At 39.4% G+C, this 27,275-nt stretch overlaps 2 protein-coding genes across 3 annotated transcripts in view; both read left to right on the forward strand.

Moving 5' to 3' along the window:
• Positions 1-1,653: 1,653 nt before the first annotated feature.
• On the forward strand, positions 1,654-11,605 carry eif3eb (eukaryotic translation initiation factor 3, subunit E, b). The gene is made up of 13 exons (XM_078267440.1): positions 1,654-1,778; positions 2,300-2,417; positions 4,414-4,531; positions 4,680-4,722; positions 5,900-6,004; positions 6,165-6,290; positions 6,747-6,871; positions 7,717-7,843; positions 7,924-8,025; positions 9,837-9,946; positions 10,250-10,352; positions 10,592-10,726; positions 11,292-11,605. The coding sequence occupies exons 1-13, from the start codon at positions 1,689-1,691 to the stop codon at positions 11,328-11,330; spliced, it is 1,341 nt and encodes a 446-aa protein (XP_078123566.1). The 5' UTR covers positions 1,654-1,688; the 3' UTR covers positions 11,331-11,605.
• A 1,164-nt stretch (positions 11,606-12,769) lies between these two features.
• Positions 12,770-27,275, forward strand: part of pleca (plectin a) — a 105,534-nt gene continuing 91,028 nt past the window's right edge. For both annotated transcript variants that reach the window (XM_078267428.1, XM_078267429.1), the window contains exons 1-4: positions 12,770-12,944; positions 13,662-13,699; positions 16,626-16,796; positions 22,028-22,241. In XM_078267428.1, the coding sequence (XP_078123554.1) occupies positions 12,785-12,944; positions 13,662-13,699; positions 16,626-16,796; positions 22,028-22,241 (583 nt within the window). In that variant the 5' untranslated portion in view covers positions 12,770-12,784. The remainder of the gene's footprint in view (positions 12,945-13,661; positions 13,700-16,625; positions 16,797-22,027; positions 22,242-27,275) is intronic.

Consider the following 27,275-nt stretch of genomic DNA (forward strand, 5'->3'; position numbering starts at 1 on the left):
GAAGGCACTTAATTTGAATTATCATCCAAGGGAGGTTATTACATCCAGTATTTGATGGTTTTTTATAGAATGCTACTGCTCTGTATGCTACTCTTTGTAATTAATCAGTTAAATTTGTGTCTCTTGCTCTTGTGTCTTTATTAAATTCTTGGCTTCTACTCTAAAGCGCTTCACATCCAGCTGGCTCTTGTTCTCATAAAAAGAAATGGAAGGCCGCCAGCCTCTGAGATTGAGTTCAGGATATGTCCTGGCCTCGAGGATGGACAAGGAGAGAGAGGGAAAGTGGAGGAATGTGCCAGCAAGAACGACATTACATTTACTCAAGTCGAGGTTTTCTTTGTGTGATAGTAAGGCATGAGTAAGCTCTTCCATGGAGATTTCATGTGAGAATTCATTGCCTAGCTTTTCGTAAACTGATGAAAACGTCTGCTCTCGACTGCAGCCCTTGAGAAAACAGAGAAAAGTGATGAGTGAGCAGTTTTTAAAGTTTTTTTTTTTATGAGTTACTGCTTCTATTTAACTCTTAAACACATTCTGCACAGACACACCGAGAAATTATGTGATTATGTCTTGTACTGCTGGCCAATGACAGAACATCCGTGATTCCTCCTGTGTGAGGGGTAAGTGAGTCTAATTTTGTACAGACCTTGTCTTGGATCTTGAAAGAGCTCCAAGATCTTATATCCTGGTTTCATTCGTGAGCTGCCAATAAAATATTTGACTTAGGAAACAAACTGCCTCTGTGACTATTGACTCTGTGATCAGAGCTGGTTCGAACTGATAACATTACCAGCAGGCTGAGGAGTGCATTTTCCTCCTCATTGACTGATGAGTGTCCCACATCTCTGATCGCAGTCCCTGCTGTGGTTACAGCTGCTACCTGTCTGATTGGTCTGATTGGTCCCTCTACTGACCAGGAGGAGGTCAATAAAACAGCATAGGGTCTCATTTAGGTTGGCCACACAGAGTCCAAAGTCTCCTTCTGTCCAAAATGTTTGACCTAAAATACTTTTGAGACATAATACTTTCTTGTCATAACTTCAAAAGATTTTCTTGGATGTGAGATGCAGTTCTAACAACTGCAAAACTCATGTAAAAACAATTCGGCCAACAATGTGTTTATGTTTCCGGATATCTATGTAGGCTATTTCCTACTTATTTGCATGCTAGGCCTATAACTGTATGCCTTTACAGAAATATTTTGTGCACCACATTCCTGGCTGTCTGGAGCTTTTGAAATAGCTACAGCCAGGGGATAATAATATATTAAGCTGTCCAGAAATAATCACAATCTAATCACGTATACTAATTTGATTCTGTATGTCAAACGTGTAAACCATTTTATATGTTGTTAATCTGATGTTAATCACATTTTTTGGGGTGGGTAAATATAACTTTCACATTTGTGAAAAAAAGAGTAGACGAATGTATTCATCGTTTTAATCATTGATTTAATTATGTCAATTTGGATATATTAACAGAGAGGCAAAGACATTGTGGGACACTGTGGTTTTACTGACGTTGTATCGCTTGCAAGTTTGTGTTACCTGTATATATATTTTTGTTTTCTTTTAGTTTGTTTGTTACCTCTATATTTTATTTCTGCGGAATGCAAAGAGAAGACGTAGTTTTGCCAGGTTCCGTCTGCGCTATGTTTGTCAATAAAGTTTGTTTTGAAGCCAGGCAAGATGGCGGATTACGACTTGACTACCAAGATAGCTCATTTTCTGGACAGGCATTTGGTGTTTCCTCTTTTGGAATTCCTGTCTGTGAAAGAGGTAGAACAGATTTTGCATCGCTTAACGCCAACATATAATGCGGTTGTTTATTGAGGGGTATTTATACATAACAACAAGGTTGTAGCGAGCACCGATTCATCCCCAGCCGGCTAGGCTAGGCTATCTGTCACGTTAGATTACATTAGATAAACAGACATAGTCAGCTAGCGGCTACACATTTATTTTTGTTTTTTGTTTTTTGTTTTTTATACCGGAGTGTTGCTGTACTGTTAGTGATAGTAGCAGTCAATTGCTGCGACTCCGCAAAACTGAGGTTGTTTTTTAGAGCTTTGGCTAACAAGCTTCTTATTGTCGTTACCTAGCGTGTTAGCCTAACGTTTCAGCCATGGTTTCAGCTTAACGTTAGCGGATTAACGTTGGTTACAATCGGATGAATGGCATGAGTAGCACTGGCAGTGGCACACATGTCCTGTCGTTTCCCTTTTCTATTTTGTACAGTTGTTTCTAAATCTGAGCGTGTGTCCCACAGGAAACTAAATATTTTGTGTTTTTAATAACAGATATACAATGAAAAGGAACTTCTTCAAGGAAAGCTGGACCTCCTCAGCGAGACAAACATGGTGGATTTCGCCATGGATGTGTACAAAAACTTGTACCCGGACAAGGAAATTCCACACTGTAAGAAACACAGCAGATTAATAGTTTGTTTTGATTCCATACGTAAGGCAACTTTATTTATATAGCACATTTTAGCAACAAGGCAATTCAATTACTTTACACAACACATTAAAGAGCAATAAAAACAAATCCAAATACATATGACTATCAGTCATGTATTGAACCACTTAGTCAAAGGAAAGAATACAGTTGACGTCTTGTCATGTAGCCTCTGTGCCTGTAATGTCCCAACATTGACCATGCCACCTGAGCAGAACATAATGGTACCATAATCTGGGAAGTACTTGGTTACTGGTCCGAAAATATGTTTTTGCCTTTATCTGACTGTTTTGTGCTGTTGATTTTCCAACCAGATGAATAAATATTATTGGGGTTAACTGTTTGTTTTTCCTCCTAAAGTGCTCATATTATGCTTTTTGGCTTTTCCTCTTTCCTTGTGTTATATATCTTTTTGTGCACATTATTGGTTTACAAAGTGAAAAAGCCCAAAGTCCACCCAATGGGACTTACCATCTCCAACAGAAAACACTGTTCACAAACAGCTCTATTATAGTCCAGCGTTTACTTCCGTGACGAACGTGTGTCATTTTGTAACACACGTTATAATGCTGGCCTAGCTGCTAGCGTGGCACTCCCTCATACTCTGCAACTGACTAGCTAGCAGTACTTACTGCACATGTGAAACTCCCAACAAAGATGGTACAGAAGTGAGATGCCTCACTCTGTAGCTAAAACAGAGAGCTCAACACACAGGGTAAAAAGAGGAGCTGCAGCAATGTGTAGGGCTGGGCACCAAACATCGATACTTTTATGGCCCCAAAAAAATACCCGGATCCTATGAGTATCGAAAAATGATTTCTTTTGGTGCAAAATTTCGGTTCCAAAAGCGTCTGAGTGCTTAAGCGCAAGCTTTCTGTCCTCTCGCATATTAACACAGAGCGGAGCTCCGACCGACACACACACACACACACACACACACACATGCGCGCACAGAGGTGCGGACGGAGTAAACTACGTCGGCTCTGCAGTTTTGTTGAAGTCACAGTGAGTCATGGCGATGCCGATAAAGTGGTTTCAAGTGTGGTTACAGTTTTTCAAAACTTCACGCAGACAGCGTTTGCTGCGATATGATATTAATAGCGAGCCGAAAGCAGTCGCGTGCTGTTATTTTACATTTCCTCTGAGACAAGCAGGCCCAACAGTGGTTTCTATGCCCTGATGACTGACTGACAGGCTGAGGTTGTAAGGCAAGGGAACTTTACTTCTACAGCACCTTTCAGCAACAAGGCAATTCAGTAACATTCCTTTGTACTTAAGTTAGTTCTCCATTAGTTCAATGTTGACAACAGGGCAGTCACCAAGTTTATTGTTAAAGGTGTGTGTCATTATGCAGTTTGCACTAAAAAGTCTTTGTTGTTTACATTCCTTTGCATTTTAGTTAGTTAAATATCAGCCTGTACACAATGTCATTTGTTTATTTATAATATGTTAATGTTGTGGCAAAAAGGTTTCTCTTTTTTTGTTAATTTTTAAAGTTGGGATTGATACCAATCCTAAGTATCTGACTGGCCCACCCCTATCCAAAAGCACAACCAGTTTTATTAATGTTACTCTGAGTGAGCAGTGTTACCAGAATTTTTTAATTGTGATAACTGTTTTGATTCACAATTAAGGTGGAAAATAAAAGTTTTGTGTTTAATGTGTTTTTACTGATGTTGAAATGGATTTTAAAACATATGGTATCGAAAAAAAGTATCGTTAAGCAACTGGCATCAAAACTGAGGTATCGAAATTGGCACCTGATGGAAAGATTTTGAACGATGCCCAGCCCTAGCAATGTGCAGCACAACAAATCTATAGTGAATTAGACCATGTAAACCTATTCTGATACAATTTCTAAAAACAATTATGAACCTGAAAATGAGCACAATATGAGCAATTTAACCACTGCTGATGTAACAACATTGTGTTAGTGTGAGAATTGTTTCCGTTTCAGCTCTGAAGGAGAAGAGGAGTACTGTGGTGGCCCAACTGAAGCAGCTCCAGTCAGAGACGGAGCCAATTGTCAAGATGTTTGAAGACCCCGAGACGACTCGACAGATGCAGTCCACAAGGTCAGATCAGCTTGTCAAAGAAATGCATCTGTCTTAAATACTTTGCTCATTCTATATTATAGAACTGACAGTATTATAATACATGTGAAAGTATGTATGTGGACTGTAAATGGCTCATCTATTGATCTATTGTTTTATTCTTCATCAGAGATGGGAGGATGCTATTTGACTATCTTTCAGAGAAACACAATGTAAGTTTTAAAATGTCAAAAGGATTTATTCACACACCTATTGTCATATAAAGAATGCTCTGCATCTTTCAAGGCGGGTTGCACAATGTGCTTTTGTTTCCATAACAACCAGCTGCCACTGTGAGCCAGCAGGACTGTTTTCCAAATCTCAGAATCTTAAAACATCCAACACCACCCACCAATGTGCTCATTATACACTCAATGATCAGAGTAACTACTTGCAACTTTTCTGCCAATAGTTTCTTTATTTTACCTTTTTTGTATAAGTTATATAAAAAAATATTGGCCACATCATGTGCACTACCCTCAAAGAAGGGATTGTTGTCATTGTGAAAAAGAACAGGCTTTGTTTTGCCTAGCAAGATGAAAGATGCCCACACATTCTCCAATCAGCCAGAATCTGCCAGCCTTGCATCCTCTAACAATTAGCTTTCTTTGAGGAAAAAATAAAGCTAGGGCGCTAGCAGTTTGAAAAACAGTGGATTAGTTGACTGTACTCCAGGGCTATTGACTGTTGAAAGCCACATTCATTATAGCTAGGCCTGCACAATTCAGGGGAAAATATGAATCACGATTTTTTAGCTTAGAATTGATATCACGATTCTCTGCCACAGTGTTTTTCTCACAAAGTGTAATGTTTATTGCACACATGAACCATGACAAAACAAATTGGCAGTACCAAACATAGATTTTTGGCACCTATAGCACATTGCGCATTACCACAAGCCTGTAAACATAGAGGCTTCAGTGAATAAAGAAAATAAAGTACATACTGGCCAGTACAGTAGGCTACCAAAAACAGTGACCTATAACACACTGAACTAAATATGGCCCTGATACAGGCTCTATCTGAATGTCATTATGTCACATGTCTTTACATAATTAAAACATGTCAATGTCAAATGCTTTCAATAAATTAATTGAAGGAGAAAAAAAAGAAAGAAAGCATCGAAGTCATTTAAAAATTAAATCGCGAACAGGGGTGAATCGAGATCACGATTTTATAACGATTTATCGTGGAGGCCTAATTATAGCTTTAATAATGTGCCACACCTTTTTAAAATTGAATTTCCCCTTGGGATTAATACTTAACCTCCATATAACTGGATGCTGGTCAGTTTTCAACCTTGTTCAATGTGATTTTAATTTATATTTCCCTTGTTTATTTATTTCTTAGTTTCGCCAAGAATACCTGGACACACTGTACAGGTACGCCAAATTCCAGTACGAGTGCGGTAACTACTCTGGGGCTGCAGAATACCTATACTTCTTCCGTGTCCTGGTAAGAATAACCACATAAGAATAGAAAATGTTAATTGCAAGCCACAATAGATTCAGTTGTGTTCATCTATTTTTTTATTTATTTTTTTTTTCAATTATTTCCAAAATACTGCTCAGTCTGTTTTGATTATGATACGCTGAACTTGTTGCTCTCTGCTCAGGTTCCCTCAACAGACAGGAATGCCTTGAGCTCTCTGTGGGGGAAACTGGCCTCTGAGATCCTGATGCAGAACTGGGAAGCAGCCATGGAGGATCTCACTCGACTAAGGGAGACTATAGATAACAATGTAAGTGAATAATACTTTCAGATGCTTACAGATGTTATCAAGATTAGCTAGTTTTACTAGTGTTTACATTAGCAATATAGAGATAAAATGAGATGAGCCAAGCAGCACATAGCAACATGGAATGATATTTGCAGTTTCTGGTAAACGCTGAAGTAAAAAATTGCATTAGAATTGAGAGTGGAGCTCATTTTATGCAATGTCAGAATCAGTACCAATGTATCCCGACTGAAATCAAATAAAAGTGTACCCAGATGAAAGTCAAATGAATGATCTACTGCTATTTATAGGTCATTTACCTCAGAAGTTACTATGTGAACCTGCTTCTTGACTCTGCATTTGGCAGGAACGTCATTGAACTTGGGTCTGAATTGTATTCATAGGTATTCTTGTTCTAAAAACATTGTCTGATGCAACATTTCATAACCTCTACCATTTGTGTCCCCTCTCTCCCTTCAGTCTGTGAGCTCTCCTCTCCAGTCACTCCAGCAGAGGACCTGGCTCATCCACTGGTCCCTCTTTGTGTTCTTCAACCATCCTAAAGGCAGAGACAACATCGTCGAGCTCTTCCTCTATCAGCCTCAGTGAGTCTAGATGTTTTTAATTCAATTTTATTTATAGTGTCAAATCATAGCAGGAGTAATCTCAGGACACTTTACAGATAGAGTAGGTCTAGACCACATTCTATAATTTACAAAGACCCAACAATTTCCCCCCAGTGTTTTCAATATAGCAAAAAACAGGCAGGCATATACACTGGCTTAATAGTGCTGTCATCCAGACTTTAAAGTGCTCATATTATGCTTTTTGGCTGTTTCCCTTTCCTTTATTGTGTTATATATCTTTTTTTGTGCATGTTATAGGTTTACAAAGTGAAAAATCCAAAACTCCACCCCAAAGGGACTTACCATCTCCAACAGAAAACACTGTTCACAAACTGCTCCAAACAGCTCTATTGTAGTCCAGCCTTTACTTCTGTGACAAACGTACATCACTTTGTAACACGTTATAATGCTCGCCTAGCTGCTAGCGTGGCACTCCCTCATACTCTGACTTACCTGGGGACTGCGCATGTGCGACTCCCAACAAAGATGGAACAGAAGTGAGATGTCTCACTCTGTAGCTAAAACAGAGAGCTCAACACACAGGGTGAAAAGAGGAGCTGCAGCAATGTGCAGTACAACAAATATATGGTGTTTTTTGAAAATTAAACCACATAAACCTATTCTATATTGAAAAATACTTTTTTAGTTTGATGGCCACCCTTGTTGTTCATGTCAGTTTATTTTCTAAATTATTTTTTTTTTCAACAATATGTGGCAGCTACAAAAGTGTACATGTTTTGTTTAGCAAAATGACTTATGGTACCCAATTTTGTGTGATGGCAACTAATAGTGATGACACTGTGTGCTGCCTTTGTGTTTTTCAGGTATCTGAATGCCATCCAGACAATGTGTCCGCACATCCTGCGATACCTTACAACTGCAGTCATCACCAACAAAGACGTACGGAAGCGCAGACAGGTGCTCAAGGATTTGGTGAAAGTCATTCAACAGGTAAGATTAATAAATGTAAGCAGATTTGGCTCTGGGATTTGGTCAACATATGAATGGTGGTTTCTCTCTCACTTCCGCAGGAGTCCTATACATATAAGGACCCGATCACAGAGTTTGTGGAGTGTCTTTATGTGAACTTCGACTTTGACAGCGCCCAGAAGAAGCTAAGGGAATGTGAGTCGGTAAGGATAGCTTCCTAAAGTTTCTCCTGCTTGACAGTGTGTGTTTGTCATGGTGCACAGGCCTAAATTGCCCTATAAAAGTTAGCTGTCTCCTGAGACTGAGGGGTAATATGAAGCTTCCCTTAGCTATGGTGCTCTGATCTCCTGAGTCCCACGCATTTAACTTTGCAGCTATTGAGCCTCAGCAAATCCATGTCTGGCCTGATTTGCTGGCTCTTAACTTTTATTCATTTTGATTTTCAAAGCGGAACAGCTGTCAGATTTGGGGCTTGGTTGCCTTCTCTTTAGAAACCCTTGACTGCAGTTTTTTCAGTTGTGTCAAGGGACAACTTTGTGCATTTTCTCAGCACTCTGATCAATTGGCTTTTACCCCTCTTGCGTCAATCATGCAGTGATTGCGAAGGCCTCAACTATGCTGTCAGATATGGACTGTGAGCATAATGACAGAAGAATAAAGATAGTTTATTAAGTCATTCTGTTGTCATGGATTCTGCTGGCTTTTAATGACCAGGGGAATTTAAATGTACATGTTTCTGTTAATTGCCCCTCTAGAGATCAACAGCTCATCCTAATGAAATAAATAAAAATCACATGGTGTTTTTCTCTTGCTGTTTGCGTTCCTTTTTTAAAGACTTAAAGTTTTCTGTTTCAGAACTTTTTGATTGATGTAAGATGTTAATGTCTGCAGTGGACCTGGTTTTTCTCGATCACAAGATGTGAAAAATCCCAGACACTAATATATTCATAAATCTAAGCTCTTCTGGAGATTTGAGGTGGCCAAACATCCCATTTGATGTTTCTGTGACCGTTGCTTTAAAACCACAGATAGAGAAGTCACAACATAATCTCCTACAAAACACTCTGTAGGGCTCATGTCTGGTGATGGCTTTATGGTTCATGTTGGGTGGCGGGCTGGTTCCATGTTTTCTCTTAAAAGAGCTTGGCAACGATGATGGAGAAAAAAGTTAATTAATTACCTCAAAAAACATGCTTTGTGTATACATTAAATATAGCTGTGATTATCATTTTGGCTTATGTTTTATGTAAAAGCAGAACATTTTCTTGTGATTTTCTTTAAACAGTCTTTTGAACAGTAATATATCTCAACATCAGTACATGATTTAGCCTTCACACCACAGGACGCTCCTATACAGCAGATAACCTGACGAGATTTGGAAGCACATTGATGCATATATGTGCATTGTAATGATATGTATAGTATAGTAGTTTGACAAGACAAAAATAGCCCCATTATTCAAACCAGATACCCACTACAAAACTGTCTTATAAATGCTCTGCATTGTGAGGTTGGATAGTTTTGACCAGGACATTTTGATGTATGGGTGGATAAACCAATAGCTGGAAGTTCTGCTGCAAAACAGCCCGACCACAGGAAATAGTTTCCAGCACGTCTTGGTGCTATTATGTACTCTAGTGTACTCAAAGTATATCTATCATTCCAGTAAAACATGGATATGGTTTGAGAATAGACCTGACACTACCTATATGCAGTATATGTGTGTGTGTGTGTGTGTGTGTGTGTGTGTGTGTGTGTGTGTGTGTGTGTGTGTGTGTGTATATGTATGTATGTGTGTGTGTGTGTGTATATATATATGTATATATATATGTATGTATATATGTATGTGTGTGTATGTATATATATATATACATACACACATACATACACACGTATATATATATATTATATATTATATTATTATATGGCAGAGAAACTACAACTGCATTTTTCATACACCTTCTATACATGAATGCCTTGTATGTGTATAAAGTGATTTTCTTTGTTCCTTCAGGTTCTTGTGAATGACTTCTTCCTGGTCGCTTGCCTTGAGGATTTCATTGAGAATGCCCGTCTCTTCATCTTTGAGACCTTTTGTCGGATTCATCAGTGTATCAGCATCAGGTAAACGTCTTCGTAATAGGCGTTCTTGTCAGGAACAGTGTGTGCACTGCCTTGTATTTGTGAAAGCACAGTTTCTGAGAAAGAAACGCTGAAAGATCTTTTCAACTTCTCTACCCAGATGTTCTTCTGTGATTTGACTTTTCAGTGCTGCCACTGTAATTCATCGTGTTATTCATGTCCTCCTAGTTTTTCAAGTATATTCAACAGTGAACTGTAAAAAGGGAAATTGGGGACTTTGGATTCCCTCAAAAGATAGTTACTTAAATGAAATGCCCCCCCTCCTCCTTCACTCTCTCCACTCAGCATGCTGGCAGACAAGCTCAACATGACGCCGGAGGAGGCGGAGAGGTGGATTGTCAACCTCATCCGTAACGCCAGACTCGATGCCAAGATCGACTCCAAGCTGGTGAGGCTCTGCATTTACTGATCCACCTTCAGTTAGATGTTCTCCAAATCACCAAGCCTAGCATAAACAGCTCTGTTTATACTACTAATGTAGGTAGTAGTATAGTTAGGGCAATTTATTCATTTTACTCTTGTAAAAAGACTGAAAGCAGCATCCAAGGATTTAAGTGGTGGTGTGCTTACCACTTTTGTGGTAGTCAGTCCTTCAGAAATATAAATTCTTGTGAATTTGTTCCTCAGGCTCATGTGGTGATGGGCAACAATGCAGTGTCGCCGTACCAGCAGGTGATCGAGAAAACCAAGAGCCTGTCCTTTCGTAGCCAGATGTTGGCAATGAACATAGAGAAGAAGATGGCCCACAGCAACAGGAATGAGGTAGACAAAGCACTAAATGTGTAGGGATGTGAACTTTGAACCTTTAGTAGTATTTACTGTTAGGGGGAAGAAGATATTAATTCGGCATAGGGCTGGGCGATATGGACCAAAAATCATATCTTGGTATTTTTGGCTGAATGATGATACACGTTTTATATATATATATATATATATATATATATATATATATATGAGATATATATATATATATATATATAGAGATGAGATATATATATATGATATATATATAGATATATATATATATATATATATCGGTATTTCCCTACAAAGTGGGCTAAATGTTCATTTGGAAGTCAAAGCCACATGTGAGATGTCACAAGCACTTAAAGCACTAAAACAGATCAACAGATCAAATCAAATGCAAAGACAGGGTTTTAGCTACAAAACCTGTAAATGAGAACATTTCTAAAATAAATAGCCTGTATTAAATAAAAACATAAAAACAGGCCTATCTAATTTTGGAACAAATCTCTTTTTGCCTCTTTATAAAGTAGTTTGAGCATTTGTTCTAATGTTTGTTTTGTTTTTGTGCTATTTTTCTCAGACACCAAACTGGGCTGCTCAAGACACCGGCTTCTATTAAAATGGAAATTGGCTTCAAGAGGATGCAGATGGCTTATTCAGGCTTTTTTTTATTTTATTATTGAATTCAATAATTTATCAGTTTAGAAACTATTGTTATTTATTAACTGGCAGCTTAACTTCTTGAAGGTATTATTTATTAAGTGGACACTCTCTTCATCATAACTTATTTGGAATCTGGTGTGTGTTAATTAAGTGTTAATTTTTCAATTATTCACCCAAATGATCCAACCAGAACTGTCCTAAATTAACATTAAACATTATTTTGCCTCTTCAGAGAGATTTGTTTGTTCTTCCCTTAATTAATAATTGACCACTAGATGGTGCACTTGGTTTATTTTTGTTTTCTGCTGTCTGCAAACAGTTGTAGCATTTCAGCCTCTCTGCCAGGCTGTAGTTCCTACTACAGCGTTTGAATTTCAAATTTATTGTAAAACTAAGAACAGACCGATACAAAATTGACCTATAAATAAAATTTGAAAAACACTTTGAGAGGAGACACTGAACTTGGCTCTCCTGCGACCTCGTTGATGTACGAGAGGCACAAACGATTTGGTAATTGAAAAGGAACACTGTTGAATTGGATAGAAAGCACTGCAACGGCAACTCACAAGACAGATCAGTCACACTTCATTTTCAAGGCTCCTGTCTGTTGGATGTTTCTGCTCGTGCAGTAAATGTTTAACTACACCTTATTTCTGAATATTATATTAAATGACGCTGCAAAAACTACTCGATTTCAGCATATCCTCAACAAATATTTGACTTTGACTAGTCTTCAGTACACAGTAACATGCAGCTGTAAGGAACAGGGCTTATTTAAAACCTGTTGGGTGAGTTGTAATGGTCAATCAAAGTGCACTCTTAAGTCACCCTTTCTTACACTGTTAGTCTATGAGATCTAAACTGGTATGTGCAGTTTCTCAATCACCCCTCTGTCAAAATACTGCTGGCAGGTGTTCAGGTAAAGAGGGGACTGTGCCCCAGGTGCATTCCTGAGTCGCCCCTCAGAATTACAGCCTCTTGGACCATGTGAGAGAACTCCTTCTGATGTTCAGCCTGGGAGTGCCTGACAGTTATGCCTGCTGCTGTAACTCCTAGCCACTCCTCCAAACTGTTTTCCTTATACACACACACACACACACTTTTCCAGGACTCAGTAAAACACAACAGACACATATGCAAGCTAACACACATGCCTACACACACTTAGAGCTGACGTGGGCTAAGGTCTGTGCACGGCTCCTTCTGGAACAGCTGGTATCCATCTGTGGTTGCCGTTGCTCTGGCTGCTGCTTCTTCCTGCTGCTGTATGCATTGCGGCTGCCCCGAGTGGACACAAACCGGCCCACTGCAACCCATTCATGAGCTCTGCTGCAATCACACTCTGGGAATCAGACTTTGTAGATAGTGAGGCTCTACTGGTGACAAGCAGTGTGCTCACCAGGCTTCAGTATGGATATCCTGACAGCATGGGCTGTCACTAACCCAGCTGTGGCCCGGCTCCTCTGGGTCCTAGTTCTGGTAGTGGCCACCCTCCTGGTCTGGCTCTTCTTCTTCTGCTGCTACAGTTGGAACCAGAGATCCTCGCCCTCCCTGGAGAGGTATCTGGCAGGTAGGTGGGCCCTCAACCCCCTCATCCTCTCTGTGGGTGTTTGGAGGCCTTACAACAAGACTAATGCTGCTTACTGTGAAGTTTTAACTTTAACAATTCAGGCTTAGTTTGACGAGGAGGAACACTCAGTGGAATTTTTTTTTTTTTTTCCAAGTCCGGTAATTGTTAGTGTTTCCTTTCCAAGACGGCAGTATCCACATTTTCCACAAAGTGCCAGCTCTTGTTGGCTCTGCCTTCACTTTGTGGTTGTTCTGATTACTGTTTAAATGTGCTTGTGCCCATGTGAGAGGATACAATGGATCTTTTATACTTTTTAGTACAATAAAACGTTTATTTTTAGGACGTTGCTGTGAGCAATCACAGGCATACTTTTCTGTTTAACTAAGAATGTGAAACTACACTTTAGTGTTTTACCACACTCACAGAATGTGAGCTTAATGATATGTTACAAATGTGACATGATGTAACATCAGCTTAGCTCAAGCCTACAAGTTACATTGATTTGCAGAGTCATTATAACCTGCAAGTCACTGCAAGAAATGTGCATTTGCAATGAACCGTAACTCTTGTCATCTCTGCTGCACTATAGATATTTTAAAGCAATATCACATTTACCACATCATGTGGATAGTTGATAAAATGATTGTCTCACATTTTGTGTTCCTATATTGTTCTGTCTAAGGTAATATTTTATTTTATTTTATTTTTTTCATACAGTGATGGTGAAGCACTCCAAATCTAAAGCCCCGACTCAGGTGAGATCATTTCTCTCATACGAGCGACTTTGTTCTGTCCGTTTTAAGAAACACTTCTCATGCATTACATTTCTGCATTACCATGATGAAGTCCTCAAAGTGCAGTCTGCTTTCGTTGATCATTCATCTTGCATTTCAGCTTGTAATGCCTCCTTCATACTTCAGAGGTCCTCGTTCACTTGAACTTTGCTCAGTTTCATATAACCAGCCTGCAGGAGCACACAAGACCAACAAGCTTGACACGTTCATTAATACTTATTTCGTGTGCTGAACCATATTATTTAACTAACACACAGCTTAGAATGAGTTCCTAAAGCAGGTCAGCAGCATTTAAATTGGTAAACTGCCTGCACATCATTGTTAAGCTTTAAGGGTGTGTGGAACTATTTCTTTAAAACTGTTAATAATTAGGAAATAATAATTCACAACATTTTCATATTTAAAATGTTAACAAGACTAAGAGTCTCATTGACAACGCTAACATGATGATGTTTAGCAAGTGTACTGTTTACCATGTTCACCATCTTAGTTGGTGTTAGCATGCTAACATTTGCTAATTATTATTAGCAAAGTACAGCTGAGACTGCTGGGAATGTCTGTTTTGCAGGCAAAGTTAAAAGTTGAACAGTTAAAACAAACTGATGATAGCACTAAATGAAAAATTAAGGAATAACCAAAGTTCTTACAATACATCCTGAGGGGAACACAAGTGTCTGAACCTGGTCTGAAACTAATTTCATGGCAATCCAATAGTTTTAGACATTTCACTGAAAACCAAAGATGTTAACCTCATGGTGGCCTAGAAGAAAAGTCAGAGGATCACCAAAGATATGCTGATGAATCATCTTGGAACAATGAATGTCTGTACCGAATTTAGTGTCAATCCATCCAGTAGTTGTTCAGATATTTCACTCTTGACCAAATTGGCTAAAACCTTTTAGAACCTAATGTTTTTGACTTGTGTAGCACTGCAGTGTTTCAACCTGTGTATCCTGTTTTTACATTTGATGTTCTTTCTCAGTAATAGGGGTAGGTAATGCATTTAATGTTTCCAGCATGAGCAACAGTGTTCCTTCATGCAGTAAATACAAGAGGAACTGGCTTTTGCTGAAGCACAAAACAAAGTACATTGTTCTTCAGAGACATTTGAACAGCATGCAACACTGATGCATCTACTACAGTTTGTGAATACAAGTCATACAATATGAATGCAATACACCTATTTAATGGACCCTCTTCAGCTCTAACCCCCTCTTGTTGGATCTCGTTGTTTATATAATTCCTATATAATCTATGTACTGTAATATAACCTCTCAGCAGCTGCAGCTTTATCACATGGCAATTCTATTACCAAGTATCCTATGAGTGGCTCATGTTATACTGAAATATCTGCAACTGTACTGGCCTCACTCAGTGTGTTTTGGCACAGTTATTATGAGTGTTACACAGTGGAGAAGCACTGTGCAGTCATTATGTGTGATAAGCTTGAGAGGCTCTCTGAAATGGCTCCATGAGTGAAGCCCTTTGTCTGTTTGTCCATAACACCCAACAGAGGTCCTGCGGTAGCCAGTGTATGGACAAAGAGACATGTGAGGTCTCCGTCTGGAGAACAGAGCTGCACAAAGCTATTGATGTAATACAGTGAGCATAAGTTATTAGGCTGTCAGTCTCTATTTTGAATCCGATCACATACACACAAACCTAAATACTGTATAAGCATGCACTTCCATGTTTTAGAAGAATGGGCAGCGGTGTTAAAGGTCAAGCTGCAATCACTGTAGTGCAATCATTTCTTCAAAAGACACTATGAGGCTGTGGGAGGGGTCCATGAATATTCCCATCATGATCTGCGTCTGCCGGGGGTTGGAGGTTACAGCAGAGCTGAGCGGCCTTACATTTCTATGTGTCACGCTGTGGGATACGTGAATGATTTCATTATGATTGCATGTGATTTTCTACAACAGAATGAAAGAAGAAGGCTTGTTCATTTTTTTGTCAATGGAAATGGCATTCTGTTTTAATTCACAGCAAAGAGAGGTACGGTGGCCCTGAGAGCTTAACGCACTGCAACTACAAAAAACAAATTGGTGAATTTGTTTTCTCCATTTCCTTGTGTTTTCTTAAGATGCAGTGCGTTGAGTTTTCTTAGAAAGGACAATAACTCCTTTCAAGATATTGCATGCCTAAAAACTCTTAACGGCTGATAAGATGTAAGACAGAAGTTATCCATTCAGAAAGAAAATGATCTACAGTTCATGACTCCTCCCAAAGGATATAGAAATAATTGTAATTTGATGCATAATAGACTATACTGTATGCACATTGGCATTTACGATTGTAAAATGTCCACTCTGTAATTAAATTGTCAAGTAAAAACTTACTTAACTTTCAAAAGTTCCACAGTTCCCATTCAATTACACTATATGATTTTTCACTTGGGTGCAAAAACCTCATTTTATGTATTTTAATTCCTCTTCATGGAATTTCAGCAGCAGGAAAAACAAAACTTAATTTGTTTACCTGACAGCTCTAATTATAATCAATGGCCTCTGAATAAGGGGCTTTTGTCCGGCTCAGTCGGTGCATGCCAGATATCGAGAGCTGCTGTTTTCTCTAATTGGAGAATGGACTTTCCTTATGGCAAATATTAGAAACAAGCCTTAATTTGGAAAAAACTGAACTTGGTCCCATGTCGGATGTTATGTTCATTGATTTTGTGTTTTTTCTTCCTAAACTATGTTTTTTGGCAGAATGGGGAAGCTTCTGAAACATCATGTTGTAGCTGAAGCTCAGAACTAAAACCTTTTGAATAAAAGTATTTATGTCAGAGAGGCAGCTGCTTAAAGCTAACACAGTAGGTACAACTATGCTGTGATGATCATGTTAATAATAACGTTAAGAAATGAAATGCCCTTTGTCATTTCAGAGGAAGAAAAAGCTTAAAGAGAAGCCAGCTGCTTCTGTCCAGTCAGAGAAAGTTGTGGTGAAGGAGTCTGTGGCCCTTGGACAGGAGCCAACATGTCCGGCAGTCAGGAAAAGGAAGAGACGACCTCTTAAAGTCGGCATGGTAACTGTGGCTGCAGTGAGATCACAGAAGGTGAGGAATGTTCCTCCACTTTGCGTCATCAAAGGCCTCGTTTCCTGGCATTACAGGACTACTTTCTCCACTGTGTTTGGTTTAGTAAGTCCGTTTTGGACCTTTTAATACAATTTATTTGGATTTGAGCTGTTCTGAGGGCTAAGCTGTTGTAAACTTAAAGTGCAGAAATAACTAATGCGTGTTCAGCATCATAAAAAATGTTTTCCATGGACACATTATATCAGCTCATTAGTAATAACATAGAGTACTCAACATACTCCTCAAGTATTCAAACGTGCAAACTTCAGGCAATCACCCGAAGAGTATTTGGAGTTATGATGAAATAGCTTTTATTGTTCACATGGCTTGTTTATGACTGAATGATTTACCACTGCATCCTTCGCCTTCCTCTGAGCTTTATAACCCTTGTGTTGTCTTCCTGTCAACCTGACGCCTTTTTTTCACAGTTTGTTTTTGCTTTTTCCAACGTTTTAAATTGTTACATTTTTCTTCCACACATTTTCAGCGCTTATTTCTACGTCCCATATTTTCTGATTTAAAACAAAAATTGGAAAAACGGTTCAATTTGACCCGAAGTCAACACAAGGGTTTTAAAGTACTTGGTTGATCAGGTTGACCCTTCAGCACAATGGGTACTAAACTGGCACAGACACTGGGATTCAGAACTGATGGCACGCACGCATCGTTTATGAACACAAGAATGGGCTCAGAGTGAGATTGAGCCAGCACGTCACCCCCCTCCCCCTCCCCAGCCCCCGACTCCACCATGCCCTTTGCTTCATTCTACAAATGGGAGAACTAATAATGTAGTAGGGCCACGCAAACAAACAAGCAATATATCATTCATGGTGTTGTGGTTACATAATGGCTCAGCATGACAGTTTTTAATTTGACTCAGTACAACTTGGCCCCATTTGGAGCGAAGAAGAAACTTGAAAAACATGACGCAGAATAAACAACTCGCATGGCAAAAGGAGATTAAATGGAACAGATTTTCTGATTAATAGTTCTGTTCATTTGCATTTTTATGACATCAAAGTGCAGACAGAGGTCAGCTGGCGGACACTACACATTGAATATACAGTAGACTGTTGGACTGCCACTAACAGCAGTTTCTCATATTCATTTTTACATAATTCTACATTTAAGGATCACATGAATACTTGAATGTTAATAGGTATATTAATAATGTAATCTCCAACGTCATTTAGGAATAGTTTGGTGAGCCAAGTCTATTTGGGAGAACTTTTTGTGTTTGTACGTCATGACAGCATTTTTAACCTTGATGAAAAAATACTCAACACAAGGTCCAATTACAGTGTATTTTCTAGAGCTGTCAACCACATGTCATGGCCTTTTTGGGATTCATAGGATGGAGTTACTCAGTTTACATGGAGAATGATTTAGTTGTCTTCACTTCGGTTATTATCACGTTATTATACTTTAAGACAACCAACTTCAAACTTGTAATTACAAGGCTCTGTCAGGATTAAATACATTTGTCCAAAACCACCTGGCAAAATGATTGTCAACTTTATTTTTTTTCTCCATTTAATCCCAAAAGATCCCTTTTAAATAATATATATTGTTAATATACTTTTGACAAGCTTGAGTGGAAAACTAACACCAGTTCTGCCCCGAGCACACGCATACGGGTTAAAATGACACTTGTGTGTAAGTAAGGGTATTGAATCCATATGCTTACGATCATAGCAGCCATCTGTTTCCACATGCAGGACAGATGCTGAGCTCAGCAGTAGTGTGCTGTCATTGCCTCTCTTGCAACAGCATCCTGAAGGTGTGAAGCTCGAGTAGACTATGTGTGAATATAATTGATTTATGATCGTTTATTCGCTCAAAATGAGCACAATAAGAAATACAATAGGCTGATATATAGTTCTTCCACGAGCTTTACATTAAACCATTGGCACTAAGGAAAAAAACTAAGGAGGCCCCTGCCTCCGCATGCTGCGATCAACCTGATCGGAGCTCAGTTTTCACATGCGCACCGAGCATGCAATCAGATCTCTCTTCTCATCTTCATCCTAATGCGTGCCTGCTGTTTAGCGACAACTTCAACCACCAGGAAGGCATGCAGGCGGAGGCAGCAGATTCGTCCTCTGTGCTCGCCCTGCAGCCCGGATCAGTCCAGGTCTGACCGGCTGAACATCCCAGAGCACAGGATACTGCAGGACGCAGGCGCGACCCTCGCTGCGGCTGAGGATGATGCTTCTCTAAGTTTGAGCGGATCTAACTGGGACGAATCCGCCGACGGTACCACTACAATAAACAGATTTTTGCGATTGTTCATCTAGGACCAAAAACAGCTGTCATCCTGGATATTTTTCGCGTGAGTAAACCGGGAATACAGATTATCCATAATTCATGTTTTGCCGCATCGCCGACGCTGTTAATCACATGATTTAGTGGCACTGAAAAAAAACTCCAGGTTAGAAATAATCCGACCTATCTCCACTATAAGAAAATGCGAGTTTTTTTGTTTTTTTTTGTTTTTTTTGTGCATATTCCAAACCTGTCAAACAGCAGGTGCACCTCCCAGGTATCACTGCAGCCTGCAGGTCAAATATTTCAGGTGTTGCGATGCAGTGCAGCTCTTTCTGGGAAGTAGCCTATCCAGACTTGACAGCTTTATCTGTCAAGTGATGATCAACAGATCCAGTCTTAATGAAGTGCATCAAAGAACAACAAAGAGAGCGAGAGAGAGGAGCCTCAGTCAGCTGTCAGTGTGATTCAACCACTGTCAGTCTGTTCATACCAGCATACACCCCTTAACTTTCTTCCATTTGTCCTGAGAGTTGCAGGAGCATACTATTTACAGCTCCTCAGGGTTGCCTGGTAACTATGGATCTCCCTGAGGCTTTCAGCTTGCTTGGGTGAAGGCCATACAAGAAAGCAAAGCCAGTCTGAATAGTAATGGGTTAGAAACAGGAGGTGAGAAGTAATCTTGTCATTAGAGATGTTTATTGGGTGTACTATTAAGTCAAAGCAGCAGATGATTGCATGGCTACTGAATAGATCAAGGCTCTGCAGTACAGTGATGATTAATTCACAGATTGCCTTAAACATGAAAATGGCTCACACTTTGCTGCCTGACTGACTAAAGGATTATGTCTATTAAGGCTAGCCTATATGTGATAACTTTCTGTGGTGCCTCAATGCAATCTTAAAATATCTCCTCTGCTGTGCATAGGGGCTTTTTTAGAAGCTATGAATCTTTTTTTCTTTTCTTTTTAAGATTATTTTTTGGGCATTTTCAGCCTTTACTTTTGACAGGACACATGAAGACATAAAAGAGGAGAGAAAGGGGGAATGACGTGCAGCAAAGGGCCACAGGTCAGAGTCGAACCTGGGCCTGTTGTGTCGAGGAGTAAACCTCTATATATGGGCGCCTGCTCTACCAACTGAGCTATCTGGGCACCCAGAAGCTATGAATCTTTAACATGGCTCCCTTACTGTAGCTCTAGCCATTCAAACAACCCAGTCTGCATTTTCCTAAAGTATTCGTACAGTGTCTTGTATTGGATAGACTGAATCCTAGAAGCCAAGCTGAACCCAAGCACCAGTATTAGCTGACAAATAGTGGTTACGTAAATGCATGTGTGTCCATTAAAATCAGTCAATGAACTGCCACAGGAAAGTACAACGGGTTACTGCTCTACTTTCACAGGCAAACACTGTTATTGGTTTGTCTACGATATATTGAGATATGTCATGATAAGCTGACCGGCAAAAGACAAGTTTTCCTGAAAAGAAAACTTCCATACAGGTTAAGTAATATAATGTGTCGTGCAGATGTTCAGTGTCACTCTTTTGCCAGACTGACACCATGCCATAAATGTGCTCTGGATTTGGCTGCCTGAAATAAAGATGTAATAACAATATAAGAAGTAAACAATGTTGCAGTTTGCTACTGCAGTCCAAACAACAAACAGCCAGCCCGAAATAGCATTTAGCTAAATCATAACCTGAATGTGAACTGTATCTGATGCACTGTAGACAATACTCCGTCCTGGGACTTTGGTCCTGTCTGCTCCTGTCCAATCAGAGAGGCTGTGGCAGTGGAGCCAGCGCCCCTGTGGGGAGCATCCTCATGGTGCTGGATGGTGACTCAGCTGAAAAGGAAGCTGGAAGCTGGTGACGTTGTACAGTGCATCAGTAGCACCTGCCCTGCGCCTCCCAGCAGCTCTCTGAATGAGTCAGGCCTGTAGGCTTTTGGTGAAAAATAGTCCTTCAGATGGCAGTCTGAGCACTGGGCTGCAACACTGAGCTTGTGTCCTGGTTACTGCACATTAGGTCTAAATATAGATGCTCCAAATATGGCTGGCCAATGGTAATATGATATGATTGTGTAATATTAATCTAAAATATGAATCTAATATATCGCCCAGTCCTGCTCCAGAATATTGTTTTAATCACTGACATACCATACCAGCCCCAATATAAGATGTTTTATTTTGGAAATTACTGAGGAAAAAGTGGGGGTCATATTATATTTGAGGACTAGACTTTTGCATTCACAACTGCTGACATTTTTTATTAATGGATGAGGACACCTGCGTTTACCACAGGTCACTTAATGTTGCTTTAACTGAGTGTTGCATTATGGGTTGCTTTTTATGTTAAGCTAGCAATTTCATACCGAACCGTTAACCGGTGTTTAGCCCCCAAAAGTTTCTAGGTTAGGCCCGTTTAATTTTAACGTTATAATTTTTGCTGCCACGAGGGGCATTTAATACTACTAGCCGAGTCCCAACGGCGTTTCCGAGAAATGGACTTTATAGAAGTGTCTGTCAGGCGGCCGAGAAATGTGTCACAGAAAGTCATGCTAGAAGATGGTAAGTTAGCTAGCTAAGTCCTCAAAGACAGTTATCGCTAGCTACCGGTACATTTCATAGTTTCATATGGGTAAAGTTAACGTTAGCTAACTATCAATATCAAACACTATCTTACCTCAAGTTTTTGTAAGCAGTCAGTTTTAGGACCATAGCCGTGATATAATAATTTAATAACATTGGTTAAAGGACTCTGGTTATTATATCACGGCTATGGTCCTAAAACTGACTGCTTACAAAAACTTGAGGGGAGATAGTGTGAGTAACGTGACTGAGTAGATTACAGAACTTACGTACAGAGACTTTCTCTCTGTTCTATTTTGAGAAGGTTTGACACTCCATGCCTATTCTTTTCTTCTCACTATGTCCATCCAGACCATGGAGGAGGTGAAGGACAAGCCCAAGAGGAGGCCTCTGGTCAGGGCTGCGTCAGAGGAGAGCTCCAGTGATCTGAGTTCAATAAGTTGCTCTCCATCCCCTGGAGACACGCTGCCCTGGAACCTGCCCAAACACCATCGCATGAAGCGCTCAAAGTCAGCCTCAGGAGATGTGCTGGACCCAGCAGAGAGGGCGGTCATCCGCATCGCAGGTACAATGTTCACATTCACAAAGAAAATGGAGGTAGAATTGTCTGTGAGGGGGATTTATGTGTTGACAGACAGTCTTTTTGAGTTCTGCCCACTTTTTGTCTTTATGCTTATACGCAAATTCTGCTGTAACACTGCTGCTATCACCGTCTGTTAATGCTGATGCGCATGTAGTATTTTATGTGGAAGCTTACCTCTCAACAGCCAATCATATCACTTTGGGGCAGCTTTGCGATAATTGTTTGATCTGTGGTCCTCACTGTGGCTGCTGGCATGTTGTGACTGCAATTGTCATCTGCTCGTCATATCTGCCATATAGCTGTTTTCTAAAATGTGCACCTCAAGTTGGAAGCTGAAGTTTTCTGTCAGTACTGTCAGCTACTGACTCACTGCTTTACTTCATCGATCTGAGGATTGGTTGCATATATGCTGTCATTCATTCTTGTTTTTGTGTTCTTGGTAAAATAATACGCTGTAATGCTGCTAGCTGTTGTTTTGGGTGTTTGGGTTAGGGATGATGTACACATTACTGTTGTCTTTTGCACAGCCCATTCATATAATTAATCCCCTGTAATGTTGGCTTCATGGCTTTTGTCACAAACAAAAGACGTAGTTTCATTCACATTTTCTCTACATACTTTGTATTCAGCCAAGCATTTGAGAGATATTTACTCAAAATAATGGGTTTATGTGACAGCTTGTTTACTATTCTTAATAACAGTACATCTAAACTGTCATGTTCTGCAGTTAACACCCAAACCACACTCAGCCACTCTCACTGGCAACCTTAAACTTATATCAATTTACGGCACAACAAAATTTTTTAAGAAGATATTGTCTGCTTCAAAAACCATGAATATTAGGGAATTTTGCTACAGATATACATATAACTATCTGCTGCCTATGTGTATGCTGCAGCTGCTTATCATGTCAATTGTTGGGTTTAGATCTATCCATCGGAATTCACTAGACACGATGTTACCTGAAATGTCAAGATCTACTCATTTCAAATTTAAATACATACTTAACACTACCTCAGAAACTCATGTAGGCAGTTGAAAGAGATATATTGCGTAACAACATCATTACCATCTCTAATTAGGCTCATTTATTTCCCATGGGGGGTTTCAGACTACAGGGGGGTTCTGCAGCTCCTTCACCTCTATTAAGTGTCTGAACACTGTGAGGCAGAGCTCAGAAGATGTGACTCGCTGTCTCAGCACTTCCTGTGGTGGGTGTTGAGTCCATACCGTCTCTTCAGACCATAAACGGCACACCAACTTGTTCTCCCCCCTCCCTGGTCGTCTCTGATATTGATTTGGTGGGGTGGGTGGGGTACTGCAGTAGTGGTGTGTGACTGGTTGTTATTGTTTCTGCACACACAATAGCAATAGCAGGATTGTATGACTCCAAGTTCTCCAGCAGAGGTGGTTGACGAGCTTCGGGAGATAGTGGGGCATCTGGTTGATTTATGTCTGAAGTTTTACTTTTTCACTTTCATGTCCTTTACTGACTTACTGTAATGCCTATACGTGAGCAGGATGCCAGGGTCCAATGAAATATATTAGATAACGGCGACTGTACCAATGTTGTCTCATTGGATTGCTGCCATAATGGCCCTGACCCAATTCATTAGCCCTGTGAGACACATGTATACAAGGCCTGAGCTGCAGCTTTATCTGACAACAAATGGAGACAGGACTATTTGTTGTCAAGCTGCAGACTGTTTGAGAGGCGGGCAGTGTTGGCTGATACTAAATATGATGTCAGTGTGACTGTATTAAGGTCTTTGTGGCTTTCTAACATGCTACTTTATTGATCACATAACTGTGACTCTTGACAGTTGCTGTGCTGACATCCGTACAAAGTGATAGTGATAAAAAAAAAAAAAAACACAAAGTGCTGGTGAAAGAATTTTAAGAAATAAGAAAAAACTTTTATAGAATACACAGGTCAGCAGAATTGTAAAGAGGAGAGGAGTGAATGATCCTGGTTTAGCATGTCCTGTGTTGTTATAGCCATGGCTCATAACCATCACCAGGGGCAGATCGGCCTAAAGTGTAAGTGAGTTATTTGCTGGACCCATGAAGTGTTTCATCATTGGTCATCTAGAAAAAACATAAAAACATCTCTTATTACAAATGACTGGCCCAGAAAACTGAAATCAGTTGGAAAAAACACACCAATTGAAATATTTTGAACAAATGCAACATGATTATCAGCCAAAAGTATAAATAAGTAGTATTTCATTCATATTTGTGTATACCTTACTGGGTAACTCTTTCCCAGTAGCTGTTATTAGCCATGCTAGCATCACGATTCTAAGGATGACGATGGGGGTCTGTCAGTTGGTCCTTGAATTGTTTGGCTGGTACAGGTTAGTTTCTTACTTCTTCGTAGTTTCTTACTTCTTTGTTCTGTTTTCAAGGAACACTGAGTCAGAAAACGTCATAGCTCTGCTCGTAACAGATTGAGATCAATTATTCATAACTACTTTCAATGTGGGACTTTGAGCAGTGTTTGTCAGAATATTGAATTGGGGATCTATTATTGATTTTTACATTTTACAGTCCTCACCATGGCTGCTAGCGTCAACAGTGTGTAAAAAATATCTTTGGGACTCATGTGCAGCTGGAAGTGCAAAGTTTAGTTTCGTCTGTCTTTCATACAATTGTGTTTTTTTCTACGGACTCACTGACTGTTTCTTTTCCTGAGGCTTGTCCTGTCACTTCCCCTAAGCTGTTTCCAAATAATGAAGACTGCGTTTGTACTTCCAGTGTTAACAGATAATGCATACCGATTTTAAAGTGTGGTGAAAAGTATCTTACAGTTACATGCCTTAGAGTACTGTGATCATGCTCATGAACCAGGACAGAGGGGGTTGTGCGGTATACAAGCTGGACACTAGAGGGCAGTACCTAAAGATAAAGTTCAGTGGAGAGTGTCTGCATGCTCTTTACTCACTGCCCAGTGTTGCTGCTCACAGCATATATATCTTTGTTCATGAACCATTCATTTGATTTCACATTGTGGGCATTTGTATACATTTTCTATATGTAGTCTTATAGAACTACATTGAATTTAAATTCTTGTTTTACGTTCCTTTGATACATTGCACATCTTGTATACATCTGCTCTGCATTTATTATTGCACTGCATGCACCATCACTTTTATTTATTTATTTATTCTTTTGACTATTCTAATCTTTTTTTTATTTTATATTTCTTTTTAGAGATTACAAATATAAAACAAAACATCTGCATGCATAAGCCAAAATAAATGCTCTAATGGATTATATCACTGAAGAGGTTAAAGATGTCTGTCATCACAGGAACATTAATTACTGACATTGTTGGAACAGTAATGCTAATGTGATTACTGTAATAAATAACTCAGGAACAAATTATCGATACACTGACTATATTTCAACCTGTGATTTGTTTTCAGGCTGCCAACTTGAAAGCAGGGAACCAGGCGAGGTCTTACAAATACAAATCAGTGAATACACAAAGAAACAGTCAATGAATAGTGTGGGGGCGGTCGTATCCTTCCTTAAATGTGTTGTTGTTTTCTTTTCTTCTAGCAGAGAACATAAATTAGTTGCACACCCGGGGCAGAGAGTCTTTAGTTTGGTGATGTGTGGGAGGACTGGTTGGCACTGGGGTCAGTCACTCGAGCCAAAGTCAGACACCAAGAGAGACAAACGTGAGACTTTCACTATCCACTGGCCTGTGATGAGAAAACAGTAGGATGTTATTACCCATACTGTGGCAGACAGAGATTCGTACATTTTGCCCATCAAAAAGCAATTTTAGAGCCAACTTGTTCTGTATGCTGTAGAAATAAATCATGGAATAAATCATTGGAAGCCCTCAGTTTTAAATTGGTAATCTCTAAGACCTTCATTGTTTTACTTTGGTGACATCTTTAGAACTGAGCTGTTGTTTATGTGGTGGCACTGCCCGTCCCAGAGTTGACTTGTCAAACAGTTTTGTCAGTGACAGTATTTTTCTTGATTTTCTGTTGATGCAGTTTGACTTTCTCTGGTGGCTCTCTTTTCTCTGACTTTTTCATGGTTGCTGTCACTTAAACTGCAAGGTTTTCTGCCTTTTACTAAAAAACAAGCCACTGTTGTTACTTCTATCTATCTTTAGTCCAATTTGAAACGCGATATTTGAGTTACACTCTTTAGGCGGCACATGGAACTGTATGATATTCATAATCGTAACTTATAGGGCTTTGTAATCAGATTGCTTGCTCCGTCAAATCAAATCAAGCTCTTCTGTTTTATATGTGTCTATAAAAGTCAGTTTGAAAAGTACAATAACAGGTGTTTGTTCAACTTCCAAAAGATTGGTGAATAATCCTCATAAATAATGATCATAATCAACAATATCAACATTTTCATCATTTTAGCCATAATCTTGTATTCCTGCTATTGATGTTATTGTCTGTAAAACACTAAAAGATCTGTTTATTAGATTCAGTTAAAAGTCTCAATTTATAGATATGTTCATTGTTTATTTGCATGCATATCAGAGATGGATGGAGTTTTAAAAACCTCCACTGAACATGCTGTAGGTGCTGAGAGTCCTTGTCACGTTTAGGTCATAACTCACTGGTTGAAAAACGCCGCACTTAGTTGGCTGGCTCAAAGTTGCAACGCTGTGCTTGATTATTCAAGAGATTTAGGCTGTTGAAATACTTTTCACATTCCTGAAATGAAGGATTTATTAATGTACATTTTGCAATTTGCAGTTTCACGCTGATGAAATTCTAATTCTTTCTGATAGCGGAGTAAACAAAAACTCCCAACTGTATGAGAAAGTGATAACACACACATATGTGCTCAGCTTGTGAGGATATCTGCACTATTCTGTTGGGAGAGTTACCATTCTGACTGGTCTGACTTTAATGGTGCATATATATTATCAAACATTGTTATAATTTGTAGAGCTGCAAAGATTAATCGATTAATCAATTAGTTGTCAAATATTAAATGAATCGCCAACTATTTTAATAATTGATTAATCGG

This window comes from Sander vitreus, chromosome 14, assembly GCF_031162955.1.
Source record: "Sander vitreus isolate 19-12246 chromosome 14, sanVit1, whole genome shotgun sequence".
In the NCBI taxonomy this organism is placed as follows: Eukaryota; Metazoa; Chordata; class Actinopteri; order Perciformes; family Percidae; genus Sander; species Sander vitreus.